Raw genomic sequence first — 18,995 nt, forward strand, 5'->3', positions numbered from 1 at the left:
TACCGACGGGCTATTCCCTTATAAATCAGGGAAAACGATTCCTTTCTTTGATAGCGATTGCCTTTAATTTCATATGACAGACAACAATGCAATTCGGTAACAGGTGACGGCCTTAAAATTGTGACAATGTTCGATGATTTCTGCTTACGATGTCCAGCTGACTTCCACATGATTTCAATCGTTAAAATCCACGATTTCCTGAGTATTACCCCCTCGGTAATTGCTGTACAATTAATAATCACGCTTTACGCTATTAAAATTATTCAGAATATTGGTGGACATTTAGTACATATGGTTGCAGTAGAAGCAATTTATAATTTGGCGACATCATGTTATAACAGTCAAATTTCATATAAATTTCTTGCAAATGTATGATAAACTTAGTATACCATGTCCGAATACAATTTCCAAGAAAAGTCTTATAAAATCATAATACTTTTTTGTTAACAGTGTACAACCATGCCATTAAATGAAACTTTTGTTCCTAAAGAGAAGTCGACTTTTTCCCTCGCTTTAAAAAAATCTTTCCCGGGTTTCTCGGCAGAATAGGTAAAGTAATGTCCTGTCGTGTGGCCTTTGGCTTAACGAAGCGTCATTTCGGAGTGCCGAGACGAGTTTCATGGACGGAGGAGGCGCGAGCCCCATGAATCTTTCCGGACGACGGTCGCGTGGTGTTTATTGCGTCTTGCTTTCCCCAAGAATACGTTTACAGGCGCCCACCGCCGCCCGTAAACTAATAAACGCATTAACTAAGCCCGGCAAAGCGTTTCGTCAACAAACCATAACCTATCACAATGCGCGAGGCGTTTAAAAGGGCCCATCGCCTTGAAAATGGCGGCGCTGATTTACTGCTCGTTCGGTACTTGACTTCGTCCATTTCTGCTCCAAAATGACGATCAATGACAATCCCTGACGAACCTTGACGAGTCCTTCGTCCTGCAGCCCGCTGGCACGCGAGGACACGCATCGAGCTCTCCGGCCCCGCGAATATAATATAGAAAGCCTTTACTAAAAAGAACCTTTGCGCGACAATAAAAGATTTCTCAAAATAAAACGTGTCATTTCCGGAATGCCTTCCTTAAGGCGAAAGTAAGCCTGCGGTTCCTCGAATTTCTAGTCGTAAAATGTTGGATGGAACACGCCCCCCGGATCGTTCAAGGACTCCAGAAGTATAAACGGCGATCCTTCGAAATTTTTTCCTCGATTTTTTCCTTCCGGTTTACAGAAAACTGCTAAATGGAACATCGTTGCCAGACGAGAGGGAGGAGTCAGCGGGTCGTTCGAGGTTTCGCGAAAACCACCGCAAAAAGTCTCGGTTTCCCCGGATTTCCTCCCGCTACGTTTATGAGGCTTCACGCGATTTCGAGAAACTGCGAGATGTCGGAAATCGGGTCAGTAAACGGGGAGAAAGTCGAAACGGAGGAGTCCCTGTAGGACGCCACTCGGGGACCAATATGGCCGCGGATGGTTAGCCGGGAACTTATTTTTAAGGTCCGAGGGTCTTCGAGAGGCCGGGGTGAGCGATTCCTAGACCGGGAGAAGCACCCTCACGGCTCGCTCGTGCTCCGGACAATGCCGTCATATTGTGAAAATATTGATTACAATTCGCCGACAATGGAGACAATGCCGGCGACTCCGCTGTCGCGGCGACATTCAAAAAAGCGCTTCTCGAGGGCGCACTTCTTCCACGTTTCACCTCATGGAAATATTCCAGGAACAAAGAATACATGCAGTATCTGCTTTCCTCATCGTTCTTGCAACATTTTCCCGTATTTACATAAATGCATGGATACACGTCGTATAGTGATTTACGGAGGATCATACGTCATCGATGTTTAACTATGATAAAGGTGTGCAGACATTCGGCTTAACCGACATATGTGTCGCGTGTCGAAGACTCCTCACATGCGACAGCTCGACTCTGCTCCCTCTCGTAATTAGTCGGACTAAATGCCTGCACACTTTACACGATCGCCGGCACCTCTCCCCTATGTTCGCCACAAAAAACATAGCCATTACTAACGACGTAAGCAGCTGCCACGGAAGCGACTCGCGCCTTCCAGGCAGCGACCCTAAACATGTTGAGTCTCTTCCATCCACGACTCCACGTGTCAAATCTTTAGAAAAAGAAAAATATCTTTCGATACCATATAAATAAGGCAACATATCACAATTTCGTTCATAGCTCAAAAACGCAGAAAAACAATCCAATCACGGTGACCTGATTTAATTTGACATTACTCATTCAAGAGGTTCAGAAAACGACACTTTCTGTCCAGTTTGACGCGCCAGGGTAAACATCGCAGATAATGACTAGGTCAGTGTTTTGCGCCTCAATTTTCCAAGATTTCGCGACAGGAAATTCTTAAAACGATCAGCTAGATCCAGAGATGCACTTTGGAGGACGGGTTAGGATTCGAAGTTCAGTATCCCGTGCTTATTATCCTTGCCAAAGAGCGAAGCCATTTCTAAAGACAAGCACAGGTGTTGTGAGACCCCAAGACACGTATCCCCGAAGCGTGCTGCGTTCCTCTGCTCTTGTAAATGCGGCTTGATCCAGGAAGTCCTTCGTCAAAGACCCGCCCCACGTCCTTCGGTTTTCCTGCGTTCCACGCAAGCCGTGCACGGATAACAAGCCTGGAAATAAAAAGTCCCGGATTGATATTCGCCGGTATCGAGTTGACGTTGAAATAACTCGTTTACTACGTACGCGACCACCATGATGCTCTTTTAGCGAGTGAAGCTCGCCTTCTTACGTAATTTCATGCTACAAGTGCATGCCCTTATTTAATCCTTAAGAGCTTGAATTCCATAATGACGCCATGTTGGATCGCATCGATGACTTCGGTCGTTTCAAAAAATATCAGCTCTTGCCCATATTGCTCTTTCAGTGGATGAAGCTTGATCCCTCTGGCATAATTTCGCGCTACAAGTATATGCCCTCGTTCAATCCTTAAGAACTAGGATTCACTTAACGACGCCATGTTGGATCGCATCGATGACTTCGGTCGTTTAGAAAAATATCAGCCGACGCTGCCTTTGCGTCTCGTCCTCCATAGCAGGTGTCCCTCCGTTATCGGACCTGCAAAAAGGATTTCGATTAGTCGAAGCTCGGCAGCACCGCGTTAGCATTTGAATGGTCGGCGTGTCGCGTTTCTTTTCCGCGTCTGTCCGTTCGGACGCGTCAGCGGATCTGAGGTGCACGTACACAAGGATTCCCGAAGGAGCGAGGCGGAAGCCGCTCCTCGAGGAGTCCCTCGGCTTATTGCGGAGCACGGAGCGAGCTGGCGGCCTATCTGCTCGATCTCTCGAGAGTGAAAAATATTTAAATGCCGCTCCGCAACGCGTGCAATTTTTTTCCTTTTTCTCTCTCTTTTCCCTCCTCGCTCCTCGCCCCGGCATTAGCTAGGGTGAACTCGCTCCGAGATCCCAGAGCTCGCGTTACCCTGGCTTAAGACGTTACACCAGATCCGACCTGTCGATAGTCGGCTCTAATCTATAGGAAGACTCCTCTCGAGGGACCTTTAACGAGGAATAATTCCAGAAGGACGTATTGTTTTAAGGCGGACTCCACTCCGGGGGCGTCCTCGACCTCCTTGCCTTGACGACCACGTAAACGCGGCCCTACGATTGCGAATTACCCCGAGACTCTTCACCACGATACAAATGTCTACCGAATGTCCTGGAGAGCACGTTTCCGACAGATCCGGCAGAATCTCTAGATTTCTATATTTAAACGAACGTAATTCGTTCAGGGCGATTCGTCGTCCCTTAAGGTGTCATGAAATAGATTCTAAGTCTATCAAAGCGTCGAAATGTTTATCAAACTCTTCTCCAAACTGGGCGCAGCGAATCTCTTGAAACTTTAACACGTGGAAAAAGATTAATTTTTCTTGGTTCTTGTCCGAGATAAATACGACATTCTTCATCGAAACATGAAATTACGTAAGTTTCAGGACCTTTGTTAGGACCTCCCCAATCAGGTGTTAAAGATTCAAATGATGCCCGCAGTTTGGAGAAAAGCTTAATATTTTCACGTTTTGATGTGTATATATAATAAGTTTAACAATACCTTAAAACGACCATTTTTATTCGTTGCAGCCGTTACTTGCTCTCAGACGACGCATCGTTATCGAGGATACTCGTCGATTCATAATCCCAGATTATGAACTATTTGGTTCCCCGTGCTCTGTTCCAAAGAGCAGCGATCTCGAGTCGGCGAATTACGCGTTTGCGATTCTCTCGAATCAGCGAGCCATTACGAAAACGGCCAACCTCTTCTCCGCCCCGATGTCGAAAACAAAACGCCTCCGGATCGCGAAATGCCCCTCAATCGAACTCGTATATTCGACCGGACCGTGTTCACGAGAGGGAACACCCGGTCGAGCGTAATCGGCGACCCCGTTGTTTGCGGTCACTCTTCAGCTCCTCGACAAAGAAGCGCCCTGGTGCCGATATGCCGATCGTTTCTCCCGGAGTTGGTGCCCCCTTTTGTGTTTGCTCTCTCTCCTTGGAAAACGTGGGACCATTGTTTTTTCTCTCTCCCACTCCCTCTCCTCCGTCTCCTCGATTGGACCATGATCCTCGGAATGGGCTAAAAACACACGTACACCTCAATTTCTAGGCAAAATATCTTGAAAAACGATCAACTTTGACATGCAATCACTTCCAGGCGACGTTTCTCCCGAAGTAAAGTCCACTTAACCGAGGTCAGGTCGAGACGTCTACCCGACAGCCGATCTTTGTACATTGTTCGTATACACGAATGGTAGGCGGTTTTCGTTAAGTGACTATGTCGCTCTTATCTTATCACCGACGATTGCGGGTCCGCGTTTATATTCCAAGCCCGAAGGCAAGAGTGCCCGTTCAGTTCCTAGCTTTCGCGTGTTCGGCATGTCGAGCTTGCGTTTTTCCATTCAGGAACAAGTACTGGGAAGTACCGCGTAGATAGGGCCTTCGATATAGGCCCGCCATTACCCTCCACCAGGCTTCATGAAGTGAACGTCCCTCTGGCACCATGAGCGAAGAGGATCTCTGGATTCGCGACCTGGTGACGACGTATGGAGCGGTCTTGGTATTCGTCTCCTCCGTGATCTTTTATTTCTCTTGGAGATGGCCAAAACTGCGAGGGGCCATTCTCCGAGCCCATCTCCAGGGCTTCGAGACGGAGTGCGCGGAGCTGATGACCCCGTACAAGAAGCAGCTCTTCAAGGACCTCGACGAGATCACCTCCAAGGACGAAATCCTGCGCTCTCTGGGCCGCATTCGGATCCTTGAGATTGGCGTTAAAATGGGTTAGGATCACATTGTACGTATTCGTTAAACTAGTCGCACTACGGTCGAGGATGGCATTTTCTATCTGGGGTATCCTTTCCCGTAGGCGACAACATCCGGTACTACCCTAACGAGGCCCACCTGATATGCGTCGACTGGAATCGCAAGCTGAGTGAATACCTCGTCAGTGATAAGAAATCCTGGCAGTTCGGCAAAGTCGTCCTCGAGCGTCTGATAATCGGCGATGGTACTTCCCTGAAAGACGTCACTTCCGGCTGCGTCGACGTAGTCGTCACCTGCAGGTCTCTTTGCTCGACGAGCTCCTTGCCGCAGACCCTGCGAGAAATTCGGCGCATCCTGGCCAGGGTAAACAAATAAAGTCTCTTTCCTAGACCTGGAAAAGTCATGCCAATAAACCCTGATGAACTCTTCTAGGCGTTTTCGGGAACGGTTCATCCGAGATATCGATTAACCTGTCCGATAAGAAGCTCATCCGTCGAGTTACTCACCCTTTGCCAAGCAGGTGGCATCCCAGTCGACGTTAAGTGATCTTTCATCCTCGAGATGTCCGATTAACGGTTAATATTTCGCCTGCCGTTGCAGGGCTAACCCTTTCGTTACGAGCGCCGACTATAGTCGGTAACAAATTCTGCCATATCTGTGGAGTATCATTCGATTCTATCGACCCGTATTGGATTAATCATCCTAAAAGTACATTTTGAACATACGTAACACATTTTGGCCATCGAGACGAGACGAGAGGACCGGCTATTACACTTATGAAATTAATCGTTATTATTTTAATTATGGTAGAAACAAACTGAATTGATCTCACCTTTTTGCGATCGTAGGAATCAACTAATGTATTCGACAAAAGTAATTGATTTCATTGCTTTCTCTGACGAATGATGGAACGATACCATTTTCGTACAAATTTATTCCTACATTATTTATTTTTGTCGTGCGACCTTCAATCTATGAACCAGTTTCTTAATTGGCATAACTTTTAATTTCTTAAAAGTTTAAGATTAGACTTTTATTTCGGAATTTAATAACGGAATAATACGGCAAAACAATTATTATTTAACACTTAGAAAAGTGTACGTACAGAAGGAAGTTAAGAAGGATGCGCACTTTCGGCGCTGTGCCGCGTTTAATTAAATAACTGTCTTTAGTTGAGCAGATTACCGTAACGAAAGGGTTAAGTCGTACAAGTGTTGTTAGAAATACATTTTCGTTTTATTCGCATACAAACGTATAAAAGCCGAGTTCTGGAAGATCCAGCGACGGTACATGATAGCCGCGCCATCTTGCGGAGGCGCTGGGAACTCTTTAGCGTTTTGAATACTTTTAGGCGCTAATTCGTAATTACATCCTGAACCTGTCGCTACGTTAGAGTTAAAAATATACATTTCGATTGATTAACTGAGACCAATAGCGTAATAAGGTGCAGTACATGTATTTCTGGTTTCAGGGGGGCAAGTACTACTTCTTGGAACACGTTCCGGACAATAAGGACGCGATCGTGAGGTGGCTCCAGACGATCCTCTCGAAAACCCGCATTTGGCCTTTCTTATTCGGAGACTGTCGCCTCGACGTAAATCCAATCGACGCGATCGAGAAATCGGGATTTAAGGACGTAACATGGAAGCGTATAGTTTTGGATGGATGCGTGTCCCATAACGTGCACTTCGCTCTTTCGCGCCACCACGTTATCGGGACGGCTGTTAGATAAAACGAGAACATCGGAAATCTTAACGCGTTAAGGATTTATTTCACCAGAAAAGAAATATTAATCCTAAGATCATAATTTATTGGACGAGAAAATATCTATACAATACTTTCAGTGGTCCAATAGAGATATAAAAATAGTAGTAGTAGTTTCTAATCCTACTAGTTATTTATTCCTGATTAAAGTTATTCGCGTATAGCATAAAGAAAAGAAAAACGTGTAAAGTAACAGTACTGGTCTCCATGCAATTTCAATGGGTGTTTAATACCCAAAGACAAAACTTAAATGTAATTAAATGACAGCCGATCACTCAAGCGGGATTAATAAAGGCCAATTTTCCAAACACTCTTCGCGTAATATTACTATTCATTCGTCAGTTATCGAATTCGCGAACTTTTCAAAGAGATCATCTGGAATCTGACTATATCTGGAAGGGTCAATAATCCGCTGTATTTCACGTAAACACGTTATTTACAAAATATTTGGAATATATTTTACACCTATGTACAACAGACACAATGAATGCGAGTGCTGATTGCAATGTCAAAAAGGATTCTCCTAAAGATCTATGCTCGCATCACTACACTTCATTAATCTTAAGAGTAAAAGTCATTCAGGATGTAATAGTAGTTCCCTTTACAAAAACCATAATTGAAAGGTAATCTTCGAAAATAATAATTAAAAAAAAATTGAACAATACTCAAACCTAATTTATCGTTGAATATATCGCGTATGATGGGCAGTATTCTGATCAAATCTTTGCCAGGAAAACCGTGGAAGATCATTTCTAATTCTATACTTAAATGTACCGAACTACCTGATCAAAGCGATATTTGTTGATAAACAAAATAGATAAGAGTGTTGGAAAATTACCTTTCAGTCTTGGATCTTGACAAACTGACAGTCAATTACTAGCCTCATGCCACATCTACTTTTTAAGTGCTTATTGAATTTCCTTATGTTTCATCGTCATTCTCTAAAGCTACAAATGTATTATTGGAAATACTATTAATCGTGTAGTCACACGTGTGCATACAGAAATTAGTAATCAGCATAACTCAGTTCCTCACGATGTAACATACTTAATTTCTTTAAATAACACCACCTCTATTTATTAACGTTCCAGGTTAAACACATTTCCCTTGTTCTTATCACGACTTGTCTTAGTAGAAATATTTTCAATGGAGTTTGGAACTTGGATGAGGTCGTTGCGTGAAAGTAAGAATATACAGAATGAAATGTCACAACTAAAAACAATATGTCCAACGTTGCTATAGGGATACTTTCATGGGATATGTATTTCTATCCAAATCAATAGTAACATTGAAATGGACACTGCACGATACATACTCAGCTGAATATTTCACTTTTACGCAACCACTGGTTATCGATATTTTACTTTTACACGGCAACCACATCCCAATGCTACTTGTTATTCCGTTTTGTGACAAATGCATTTTTCTCGCGTTTTTCAAGGAAAATATGTTACTCGGTTAACCACAATTCGAGATATTTCGTTTTAAATGTCGTTGATTCTACGTCCGAAGATTTCTTGTCGTTCAACGCACTTTTCCTTTCGGACATATCATCCATATCGGTTTCAGATTTATTCGAAAAAGGAGTTGTCCTTGGATTAAGTTTAAGAACTATTACAGCCTCGTCTAAACTGTCATCGAGAGCCTTTAACACATCTGTGGCTGATGTGTTGGAACTTTCAGTATTGACCGTATGCGTAGAGGCTATATTAGGAATCTCTAGAATGCTATCTTCATCGGAAGATGACTCTAGTAGGTGAAGTTCTTCTTTATTTCTTCGTTGTTTCTTCTGAGATCTTGTAGATCGGATTTTTCGGCGTTTACCGTTGGAATTGTTCCTTTTGTCAATTTTGTTCCATGTGTCAGTTGTTCGTTCTGGTATCTTGTTTTGAAGAGGTGTTGAATTATCTTGCTTGGATTCAGACGGTATCTCATTCTTGATTTTATGTGTCAATCCACCCCTACTCTCGTCACTAGACAAATATATAGTATCACTCAGAGAACCCTTTGAATAAACCTTCTTACTCTTGGCATTCATGGCAATGCTTTCAGTTAAACTAGACTTTAGATCAAAAGTATTTTGTTGGATATCGATGCCTGTGTCTGCATCAGGTTCAGAATCAGAGAGTTTCAAAGGATCCTTTAAAGAAGAATAAGATGATTCTTCTTTCATATGTTCGTCATCTGATGGTATCTTTGCAAATAATGATTCACTTTGATTCGATTTCAATGATTTACTTCGTCCTGAAATCTGAGACATAGAACGATTGTTCGGACTGACAGTACTTGGGAAGATTACTGAATTTGAACTCTTATCACTTCTCGGGGAACTGATGGTACTTGCACTTTTATATGATGACATCTTTTGACCCAAAGATTTTCTTGTCAATAGAATAGGTGATAATCTGTCATTTTCTAAATTACTTGAGTGACAATCGTTATTTACTTCACGAACCACATTCATTTCATACTTGTTTTTACTTGAAGTGCTACTTTTTGACTGTGCCGACGAACTTTGTAAAATTCTTTTGTTACTTGATATAGATGTCCGATCCATTCCCTCTTGAATCTTACTTCTCGTTTGATCCTTTGCAGAAATATTCAATGACGATTCTGAAAACTTCTTTGGCCAGCAACTTTTCACAAATTCCGTAAAACTGTCTTCCTCATCTGAGAATGTAAGAATGTCGTTGGATGCTGCCACAGTCCTTGTATGTTCTGGTGTCACATTAAATTCTGATCGGGTTCCAAGTGTTATCGGCATCACATCCTTTGGCAATAAATTTTCTACAGTTGATAAATGTTTAAACGACCGAGAATTTGAACTTTCAAATGTGTTCCGCAACGATTTACTCTTTCCAATTTTACCACTCCGATTTAATCGTGAAACATCAGAAGACAAATGCCTCGGAGAAGTAGAATTATCTTCCAGAGATTCCGATTTTGATTGGGATCGTGAAGGATTGCTTCGAGTAAAATTCCCCTCATCTGCCAACGTTTTCGGAGATAACGAATCATCCAAACCATCTTTTGAATTCAGGAGTTCAACAGATATAGAACCACTCACCTCTGAATTTCCTTTACTCTTTTCCAAATATCTATCGCACACTGACTTAGGCAGTCTCTTCAACAAAAGCACAGGCTCCAACTTTTGTAGTAATGCATATTCTAATGTTTTCTTCTTTCCGCGCTTAGTCGTTTCCCTTTTTTTCATACTACCCGTGAACAAAATTATGCTATCCGAACTGTCTGTACATGTAGACATTGCATCGCATCGTAGTGAATGTTTAGAGGTATCATCATTTTTACATTCACAAATAAGGATTGTGCTTTGATCGCTGTCTACTGTATCTAGGTCTATATTTTGAATTTCACAAGAAAACACCATATTCTTAGAACTGTTCAAGTGACTCACAGGGTTTAAATCAGAAATATTGTTGCTTAAAAATTCACTAGGGCATGCACTGTTTTGCTCTGGGACTGACAATTTCACCTCAGCTTCATTTGTAATCATTTCAATGGTATCAGTCTTATCGTTACATTTATCGGAAACGTCCGAGTGATGTTCAGGCAAACGTTCTATTAATACGACCGGATTCAGATCGACGCCAAGATTTGAATAACATTTCAGCATTGCTGCTATTTTTCTCTGACTCGTTCTTCGATGAGATTTACGACTATCCAGTTTACTACCTTTTCTTCGTTTGGGAGTTTTCTTCTTAGTGGAGGCAATGGTTTGATTTCCCTTTGCAAAAGAATTTTCTCCATCCATCATAAATTCCATAGCTTGCATATCTAATATTGGTGCGCGTCTACTGTTTTTAGTAATAGGAACCTCAGTATTTATCTCTTCAACTGGCCTAAGATCTAAAGAATTGAAGAAATCATTCATAGAAACCTGTTCATTATTACGTACTTTGATATCATTACAACTTTTTTTACTGCAATCCTGTAAGTCACTTCCATTAGTTGTAGTCATTACGAAAGAGTTTTGTTTCAATTTAATTTTTGATCGACGTTGTAATTTATATTTACTGGGCCTCTTTTTTTTCTTAGGTGTAGCATATGGACTGTCTAATGCAGGATGAATACCACGTTTAATTGTCTTGGATTTTCTGCCACTGCCACCATTTGCTATGAGAAGATCTGTAGGAGATTCTCGACCAGTAAATAATTTCCTGCGTAATGTGACCTTTGGTACAACTTCATATGCATTCAAATCATTACATGTAGCTTGTGTATCAGATCCTTCTTTTCCATGCTTACTTGCATTGGAGGTGTGCGTGTTATTGGAACTTTGACCATTTGTTTGCAAACTATTAATTGCCTGCATACTGCGTCTGTTCTTTGATACGCTCATTATTAATGATTCATCCGAATCCTCAATTTCATGCGATTCTTGATTTAAGGTCAATGTTATGTTATGTGAATCTTCTACATTGACCACTGTTTCAGTAACATTGTTTTTTACTTCCGTATTACACACTGATACCGGTAAAGCTATTTCACATGACTTCACGTTGTCACTTTCACTCTTCTTAAGGGCAGAGTTAGAATCAAAATCAATCACATTGTTATTCTTAGTGGTGATGTCATCATTTGTCAAATGTCTTGGTAACCGTTCTTGAATTAATTCCTGCTTGATATTATCCTTCGTTCGAACGTTTACCGAGTTCTTAGCACCCTCTACAATCGCGATAGCATCTGCTTTCTTTGTAGTATTTGCATTCGACAAAATATAAGCGGCTGTATCAACGGAACTACACGACGAACCACCAGCACCTTTGGCTTTCTCAGTGTCCTTCTCCAGAACAAGAGACCGAGGTAGAGTCAGAACTTCGCACTCACTGAGAGACGATCCCGAACTTGACAGGTCTTCGCTCTTGATTATTGCGGTACATGGTGCCAATCCAGTGTCCACCCAATATTGCACAAGTGCAGGGTGCTTCCGCATAGGCACTCGGTCCTCTGGTAGATAGATTTCGCAGTCATTTACTTCAGGCTCTAAATTACTGAGATTTAATTCAAAATCGTCAGATACCTGAAACAACACGGTTTAAATTAATTTCTTTGGGAGGGGAATATCAACATGATCCAATCAAAGACAATAGGAAAATGACAGTAACATAACCGTCGAAACTGATAAAGATGAATTCACTCCAGTGTTAAACATTTTTATTATTATATTGCATTCATTTTATGATTTTCTTTAAAAAAAATGTAAACTGCATTTATTATATTGAGATTAAATTAAAATGATTAAAATATGGAACGATCCATCCTGGGTTCGTAAGTACTAGCAATATTTTCTAGCTAAAGAACATCAGGAAAATAATATCTCGTCGACATTTTGTCTGTCATTTTATTTTTAAATCTTAAGTTTCCTTTCACAACGTAGGTGACAAAAATTTCATGAAAGAGTCGTAATACTTTCTCAAAATAATTTTGACGAAAAAGAAGGACTGCAAGTGTCTTTTCCTTAATTGGCAATATCTGACATATATGCTCACTTGTTCAGAGTACTTATCAAACAGGCTATCCCATGACTTCTCGCGTTCCTCTAAAATCTCTTTGGGTACATGGAACCCGAATGCACCATCCTTGTTACCTGTGATCCTGTACATAAATTATTTACTCTATAAAAGCCAAAGAAAGAGAGACGTCAAACTCAAAAGTTGACGCCAAAGTCATAACAAGGATGAGTAACATTTAACGATTCGATATACAATATTTACAGGCTTCAGCCGGTGCAGCGTTAATGCCAGACCAGGTTACCCAAATCCATCTGTTGTTAGCAGACATTCTCTATGTATAATAACCTTTAGAAAACATTTGGCGCGTGATTTTTACCTCTCTATGCCTTGCAGGTATGACTCCGAAAGGGGATCTCTATCGAGACCACTGACTTCCTTATCCTCGTCCATAGCATTTCTCCAAAACGGCACATCGGGCAGTGGCAGACTTACCTTAAAAACACACGTACAAATAGTTTAAAACATCGTTGAAAAACTAAACCGGCCGAGACATAAAAATACATGATAGCGACCTAAATTGGCAATGACGTCGAAAATCGTCAAGGAAGGTGTTTAGGCTGATCGATGCTAGCATACGCAGCATATTCCAGTATTCGTTAGCGGCCTGACGCTTCACGTACCTATCTCGGATGCCTTTGGAACTTGATGTTTTACGTGACTATTTTCTTCCTTGACGCTTACGAGCTCGTTTCATGTTCACTGATACCGAGTCTGATCAGAGATGAGTGGAAAATTGCTCACGGGCATGGTCGCGCGATCAGTCCTGTGCTGCTCCTCGGTGGAGGATGTGGACGGCTAATGCACTTGCCACCTGATATCCCCAATGGCGGCTCCATTCGGGGATCCTCCTCCTCTCTACTACCAACTCATCTCTGTGATAACAAACATCATTTAACATCTTTTAAAATCTTTTAACATCTCTTACCAACAAGTCCAGCAAGATCAGCGGCGATGAACCCATAACGACTTGAAAAAATAAGAGATTTAAAAGAGATGAGTTGCGCCGGCACTGAGGGGTAACAGGTGGCAAGTACATACGTTTGCCACCCGCACTAATCACCAGAGGGCAGTACGTCATATGATCGTACGATCATACGATCATACGTCAAAAATGTCTAATACATGGTTTGTTTAATAAATTTCAAAATTGGTTACCCGAGCGGCCATTCGCGAATCGATGCTTCTCTTGCATTTCCCGTGAAAGTGACGAGAAAGAGGCAACCGAGGGGTCGGTTGATAAGGAAATTTTTCACAAAACTAGGTGTACCTAATCGTTTGAAATTTTATAACGTGAGTATAAAGACCCTAAAAAACGGTTCCATAGACATGAAATTCCGTTATTATAAAGAACTTCCGAAATTGAAATATACAAAGGTGTGATAAGGAACTGCGCATGCGCATGCCGGGGTCGGGGACCCTATATAAGGCCGAGCGCACGATCGGAGCATCATTACCCTTTGGTCTTCCGAAGGGTAAACATTGGGTTACCTGCTTGTTCCGTAACTGGTTTAACCCCAGGTTTAACCCCAGTTTTAACCTACGGTTAAACTTATCGGTTAACCCCAGTTTTAACCTACGGTTAAACCTATCGGTTAACCCCAGTTTTAACCTGCGGTTAAACCTAACGGTTAACCCCAGTTTTAACCTACGGTGAAACCTAACGGTTAAAAATCAAACTTCGGCTAACTTGAGTTGTGAAACCGGGCCTTATGGGAAACATCCCCCCTCCCTCCCGTTCCCTTTCTTAATATATTTAACTTAATTTATTACGTTTGTAAAGGGCTTCGGTGCGCAGCAACCTCCACGTGGTGAGCCTGGGGGATCGGTGGTTTCCAACTATTGTTCGAAACCACCGGTTCGCGAATAGCTGCGCGAGTGGTTCCACTTAGCGTGTTTTTGTTTTTTGTATGACAGTAGCTTAACGTAGTTAAAAGTGGGAGCACTCATTGCGTGCGTGCGTGATTGTAAATTGCGGACAGGACGTTGTCGGGTACCTTTCCATGCAGCTAGTAATTTCGGATTTGCGTGCTAACCGAAGTAGATTTTTGCAGGTACGGCATTGCCGTACTTTTAGTGTATCCCGCAGCTTCCGTCGGCACCTAGTACGTCGTAGCTAAGCTACGGCGTGCAAGGCTACCTGGCTCAGGTTGTCGGCTGCGCGATGCGTTGTTTCGCTTTGGCGGCATCCCGCGGGGGCTCTGCCTGCTGTAAGCCGGGACAAGCTCGTCGAGTGAAACTCGTATTCGCGGGCCGACAGCCGAGCCGGGTTAGTCGTCGGTGACGATGGAAGCTGCTGGATTGCTCGCGTTAGAAGTAGTATGCCCTTCCGGCAAATTATATCCGTATTTCGATGCCAACTGGCAATATACTCGGCGACTTACCCTGTACTCTGCGGCGAGCGTTGTATGGACGGATGCGTATGGTATGCGAGTGGTGTGCTGTATGGGTTATGAAATCCTGATTCTGTGAGTTCCTGGGACGCCGGGAACTCAACGGAACCAGGTGCCTATGCTTAGGCGGGTCCCAATCGCAGCGGCCTCCTCGTGGCGGGACCTGGGGGATCGGTACCATCCTTATGGGATGACACCGATCCGCGAACTAGCTGTGAAATAGAATTTAATTAAGGTAAAATTTCATTTTCTCGTAAAATAAATAAGGTAAGTGAAGAGTAAAGTCAAAGCGGGTGCCACGAATGTTCTTCCCTTACCATCAAAAGCGAGCAGTGTCGGGAAGCGTAGGTAAGCCACCACCGTCAACTGCCGCATGGTATTGACATCACGAGTACATGAGCCGTCAACGGCTACTGGTAGATGGTATCGTCGTCGCGAGTGCGCGAGCCCCTATCAGAAATTCATTGCGCCGCCCTTGGGGGCAAAAAATGGTGAAAACTGACGTACGAAACCAGAGGGCAGCACAGGATGCGATTGCACGACCCTGCCCGTGAGCAATCTCCCAACTCATCTCTGCTCATCTCCGGTATAAGCAGGTATAAGTTACATAAAGTCTATACAGAGGGCAAACCCGGATCATGGTTCGCTAACCTTTCCGTGGACAACTTCTACAGGTTTAAAAGGATCCATGGTCGGGCGTCCATGTGTTCTTACGTCCATGGTCCAAGACAGTTAGGTTAAGTCGTAGCTAGAGTGAGAGGATTTCAATGCTTTTTAAAATCAAACTAAATTTCTGGTCATTTTGAAAAATGGGACGTCATAAAAAGGTAATTTTTAGTTTGATTTCATGACCTGCGAGAAGCAGTCTAAAAAATCCATTTCCTCTGAATCATAATGTTTCCGATGTGTTGAACTTATTTGATACATTTTCAATTAAATTTTGTAGGGCCGTTGCGTAAAACGCAATAAACAGGTGAACACAAATGAGAAGGAGGATCTCATTAATGCACCTCATTCGTTTGTGATACATCGTGGTTTACCTGGTGGACACATCGTCGAGTTGACTAAGGATTTCCGCAAGGTGATGGAACCATTTACTGCTGTATCGTTAAAGGCTAGAAGAAGAAATACGATTAAAGACTTTGTATCGGTTTCTGGTGTACTTCACGTCAGCCACATGTGTATCTTTACAAGAACCGAACTCGGAATGTATCTTAAATTATGTCGGTGAGTAAATTACTTCTGTTTCTGTTTAAAATTTTGTACAAAATTTCTGTCATTTGATTCTGTAACTCATCTATCTTAATAATGGTCTTTTAATTCATTTTTATCTACAGAGTACCAAGAGGACCAACATTGTCATTCAAAATAACTAGCTTCTCCTTGGCAAGGGATGTAGTTTCAGCGTTAAAGAAACAATTAGTCTCTGAAGAAGCATTTAAGAGTTCTCCTCTTATCATTCTAAATAACTTTAGCGGAGAGGGCATGCAAATGAAGCTCATGGCTTCCATGTTTCAAAATATGTTCCCTACCATTAACTTAACCAAAGTAAGTGCTCTGATATACCGCCGTTACTAGGACTTGAACTTACAGTAATTACTCCTACAGGTTAATCTCAGTACAATTCGTCGTTGTGTATGCTTGAATTATAACGTAACGTCCAAGTTAATTGACTTCAGACATTATGCCATCAAAGTAGTACCGGCAGGCCTGTCGAGAGGAGTAAAAAAAATAGTGCAAGCAAAGATACCAAATCTCTCAAGGTGTGAGGACTTTTCCGAGTTTCTTACGAAGGAAACTATGTCTGAAAGCGAAGCAGAGGATGACCCAACAAATCAAGTCACTCTACCACAAAATTTGTCTTCGAGAGGAAACAATGCACAAAGTGTTAGTGCAATTAGGCTTTTTGAACTTGGGCCCAGGATAACGATGCAGGTAATGGTTTCGCCTCCGAAGCTTTTAACTACATATTTTTATAATTATCACCACTTTTAACGTACTATTTTGTTAGTTAATGAAAGTGGAAGACGGATTGTTGGATGGAGAAGTGCTTTTCCATGAGTTGGTGCACAAGACTGACGAAGAAAAGCTTCGAATACAGAAACGACGGGAACTGAGGAGAAAGCTGAAGGAGAAAAAACAAATGGAAGCTGAAAAGAATAGGCAAGACAAGGATATAAAGAAAGAGCAAGATAAGGAACGGTCGCTCAAGGGAATGCAGAAGAGAAAGGAGAACGATGTTTTAATGCAGAAATTAGCAAAAGAAGCTAACGAAGAGAATAATGTCGAAGACGACGATGTCCAATATTACAGGGAAGAAGTTGGACAAGAACCTGACAAAGGTAGGCTTCGTCACTTTAATTCTACCACAATCTACAAGTCTATGCAAACGGTCAATGATTTTTATAACATTCACTATTCTTGCACAATGGAAATACATTCTCTTTTACAGATTTATTTAGCAGAAGTTCGGGGAAGAAGAGACCACTAAACTATGCACCCAGGTATAAATCTAAGAAGACAAAGATTAGTAAAGATAAGTAGCACTGGGTTTGACTTTTAATCTTACTATATATATACATTTATATATTTAAATAATAAAAGATGAATTTAAGAGAACATTTGGTGTTGTAATTTTCATTATCAAAACTGTGTAACAAGTAAGAAATAAATCGGCATTAAAAAAAAAAGCCCCATGCTATCACCATCAAAAGTACGTGAGCCGCCAACGGCGGCTAGTAGATGGCACAGCCATCACGAGTGCATGAGCACCTACCAGAAATTCGTTGCGCGGCCCTTGGGGGCAAAAAACGGTGAAATCAAACGTACGGAACCCTCATGCAGCGAATCTGTGTGAGTGCGATCGCTCCTAGAAATCTTAGCGCGTCCCAACCAGTCAAGCGCCAAGCTACGGGTCGAGATGTTGAGTATGTGTGCGTTTGGCGCTACACTCGACGAGTATGCGTGAGAGTCGAATACTGCGAAAATCCTCCCGAGGCTTACCTAACCCCGGATATAAGCCGAATCATTTCGCGTATGATTTTTTTTACATTTCCCTACTAGCGTTATCGAGGGTTTTCGAGTGTATTCGAGCATTATCGAGCGTTCTTCGAGCGGTTTCAAGCGTTTTCGAGCGTTTTCGACGGTTTTCGAGCGTTTTTCGAGCGTTTCTCGAGCGTTTCTCGATAATTTTCAGAGCAATTTCGAGCGTCTTCAAGCGTTATTGAGCGTTTTTCGACCGTTTTTGAACGTTTTCGAGCGTTTCTCGATCATTTTCAGAGCGCTTTCGAGCGTTTTAGACTGTTTTTTAGGGTTACCGAGCGTTTTTCAACCGTTTTCGAGTGTTTTTAGTGTATTCGAGCGTTATTAGAGACTTTTGGAGCGTTATGGAGCGTTTTCCGAGCGTTTTCGAACGTTATCGAGCGTTTCTCAAGCGTTTTTGAGCGTTATCGATCGTTTTTCGAGCGTTCCTCGGTCATTTTCAGAGCATTATCAAGCGTTGTCGAGCATTATCGATTCATTTTCGCGCGTTTTTCAAGTGTTTTCGACCCTTATCGAAGGCCGTACAGTGCAGTTGCGTGTTGTTAAGCGCAGTAGAGTGCCGGAGAGTTGTCGCAGAGGGCCGGAGAGTGCCAGAAAGTTGCCAGGGAATTCGGAGAATTGCCGCAGAGTGCCGAAGAGTGTCGGAGAGTGCCGCAGAGTGCCGGAGGGTGCCAGAGAGTGCCGCAGAGGGCCGGAGAGTTGCCGCAGAGTGCCGGAGAGTGCCGGAGAATGCCGGAAAGTTGCCGCAGAGTGCCGAAAAGTGTCGGAGAGTGCCGCAGAGTGCCGGTCAGTTGCCGCAGAGTGCCGGAGAGTGCCGCAGAGTGCTGAAGAGTGTCGGAGAGTGCCGCAGAGGGCCGGAGAGTTGCCGCAGAGTGCCGGAGAGTGCCGCAGAATGCCGGAGAGTTGCCGCAGAGTGCCGAAGAGTGTCGGAGAGTGCCGCAGAGTGCCGGAGAGTTGCCGCAGAGTGCCGAAGAGTGTCGGAGAGTGC

At 42.9% G+C, this 18,995-nt stretch overlaps 3 protein-coding genes and 1 long non-coding RNA gene across 7 annotated transcripts; 2 read left to right on the plus strand and 2 right to left on the minus strand.

The window, feature by feature from the left end:
• Window positions 1-353: 353 nt before the first annotated feature.
• LOC105702587 lies at window positions 354-4,760 on the minus strand. The gene is made up of 3 exons (XR_001104301.2): window positions 4,073-4,760; window positions 2,711-3,082; window positions 354-2,637 (listed from the first exon to the last, which is right to left on the minus strand). It is a non-coding gene; the product is annotated as an uncharacterized LOC105702587 (long non-coding RNA).
• Window positions 4,761-4,855: 95 nt separating this feature from the next.
• Window positions 4,856-8,068, plus strand: LOC105702586 (methyltransferase-like protein 7A). 2 transcript variants are annotated; one of them, XM_012430258.2, is made up of 3 exons: window positions 4,856-5,294; window positions 5,381-5,640; window positions 5,710-6,699. In XM_012430258.2, exons 1-3 carry the CDS (start codon window positions 5,018-5,020, stop codon window positions 5,821-5,823), a joined length of 651 nt encoding a protein of 216 aa, XP_012285681.1. In that variant the 5' UTR covers window positions 4,856-5,017; the 3' UTR covers window positions 5,824-6,699. The 2 variants fall into 2 exon arrangements, with proteins under 2 accessions (XP_012285681.1, XP_012285679.1); XM_012430256.2 differs by lacking the exon at window positions 5,710-6,699 and adding an exon at window positions 6,749-8,068 and having other exon boundaries at window positions 4,861-5,294.
• Window positions 8,069-8,203: 135 nt separating this feature from the next.
• Window positions 8,204-13,289, minus strand: LOC105702585 (dentin sialophosphoprotein). 3 transcript variants are annotated; one of them, XM_012430253.1, is made up of 4 exons: window positions 13,196-13,289; window positions 12,892-13,007; window positions 12,552-12,657; window positions 8,204-12,082 (listed from the first exon to the last, which is right to left on the minus strand). In XM_012430253.1, the coding sequence occupies exons 2-4, from the start codon at window positions 12,963-12,965 to the stop codon at window positions 8,492-8,494; spliced, it is 3,771 nt and encodes a 1,256-aa protein (XP_012285676.1). In that variant the 5' UTR covers window positions 12,966-13,007; window positions 13,196-13,289; the 3' UTR covers window positions 8,204-8,491. The 3 variants fall into 3 exon arrangements, with proteins under 3 accessions (XP_012285676.1, XP_012285677.1, XP_012285678.1); XM_012430254.1 differs by lacking the exon at window positions 13,196-13,289 and adding an exon at window positions 13,088-13,179; XM_012430255.1 differs by lacking the exons at window positions 12,552-12,657; window positions 13,196-13,289 and having other exon boundaries at window positions 12,892-12,968.
• Window positions 13,290-15,616: 2,327 nt separating this feature from the next.
• On the plus strand, window positions 15,617-17,584 carry LOC105702569 (protein Peter pan). Its single transcript, XM_012430223.2, has 6 exons — window positions 15,617-15,792; window positions 15,912-16,192; window positions 16,303-16,513; window positions 16,574-16,900; window positions 16,977-17,307; window positions 17,418-17,584. The coding sequence occupies exons 1-6, from the start codon at window positions 15,775-15,777 to the stop codon at window positions 17,507-17,509; spliced, it is 1,260 nt and encodes a 419-aa protein (XP_012285646.1). The 5' UTR covers window positions 15,617-15,774; the 3' UTR covers window positions 17,510-17,584.
• Window positions 17,585-18,995: the final 1,411 nt, after the last annotated feature.

This window comes from Orussus abietinus, unplaced genomic scaffold, assembly GCF_000612105.2.
Source record: "Orussus abietinus isolate OABI.00-Male unplaced genomic scaffold, Oabi_2.0 scaffold278, whole genome shotgun sequence".
In the NCBI taxonomy this organism is placed as follows: domain Eukaryota; kingdom Metazoa; phylum Arthropoda; class Insecta; order Hymenoptera; family Orussidae; genus Orussus; species Orussus abietinus.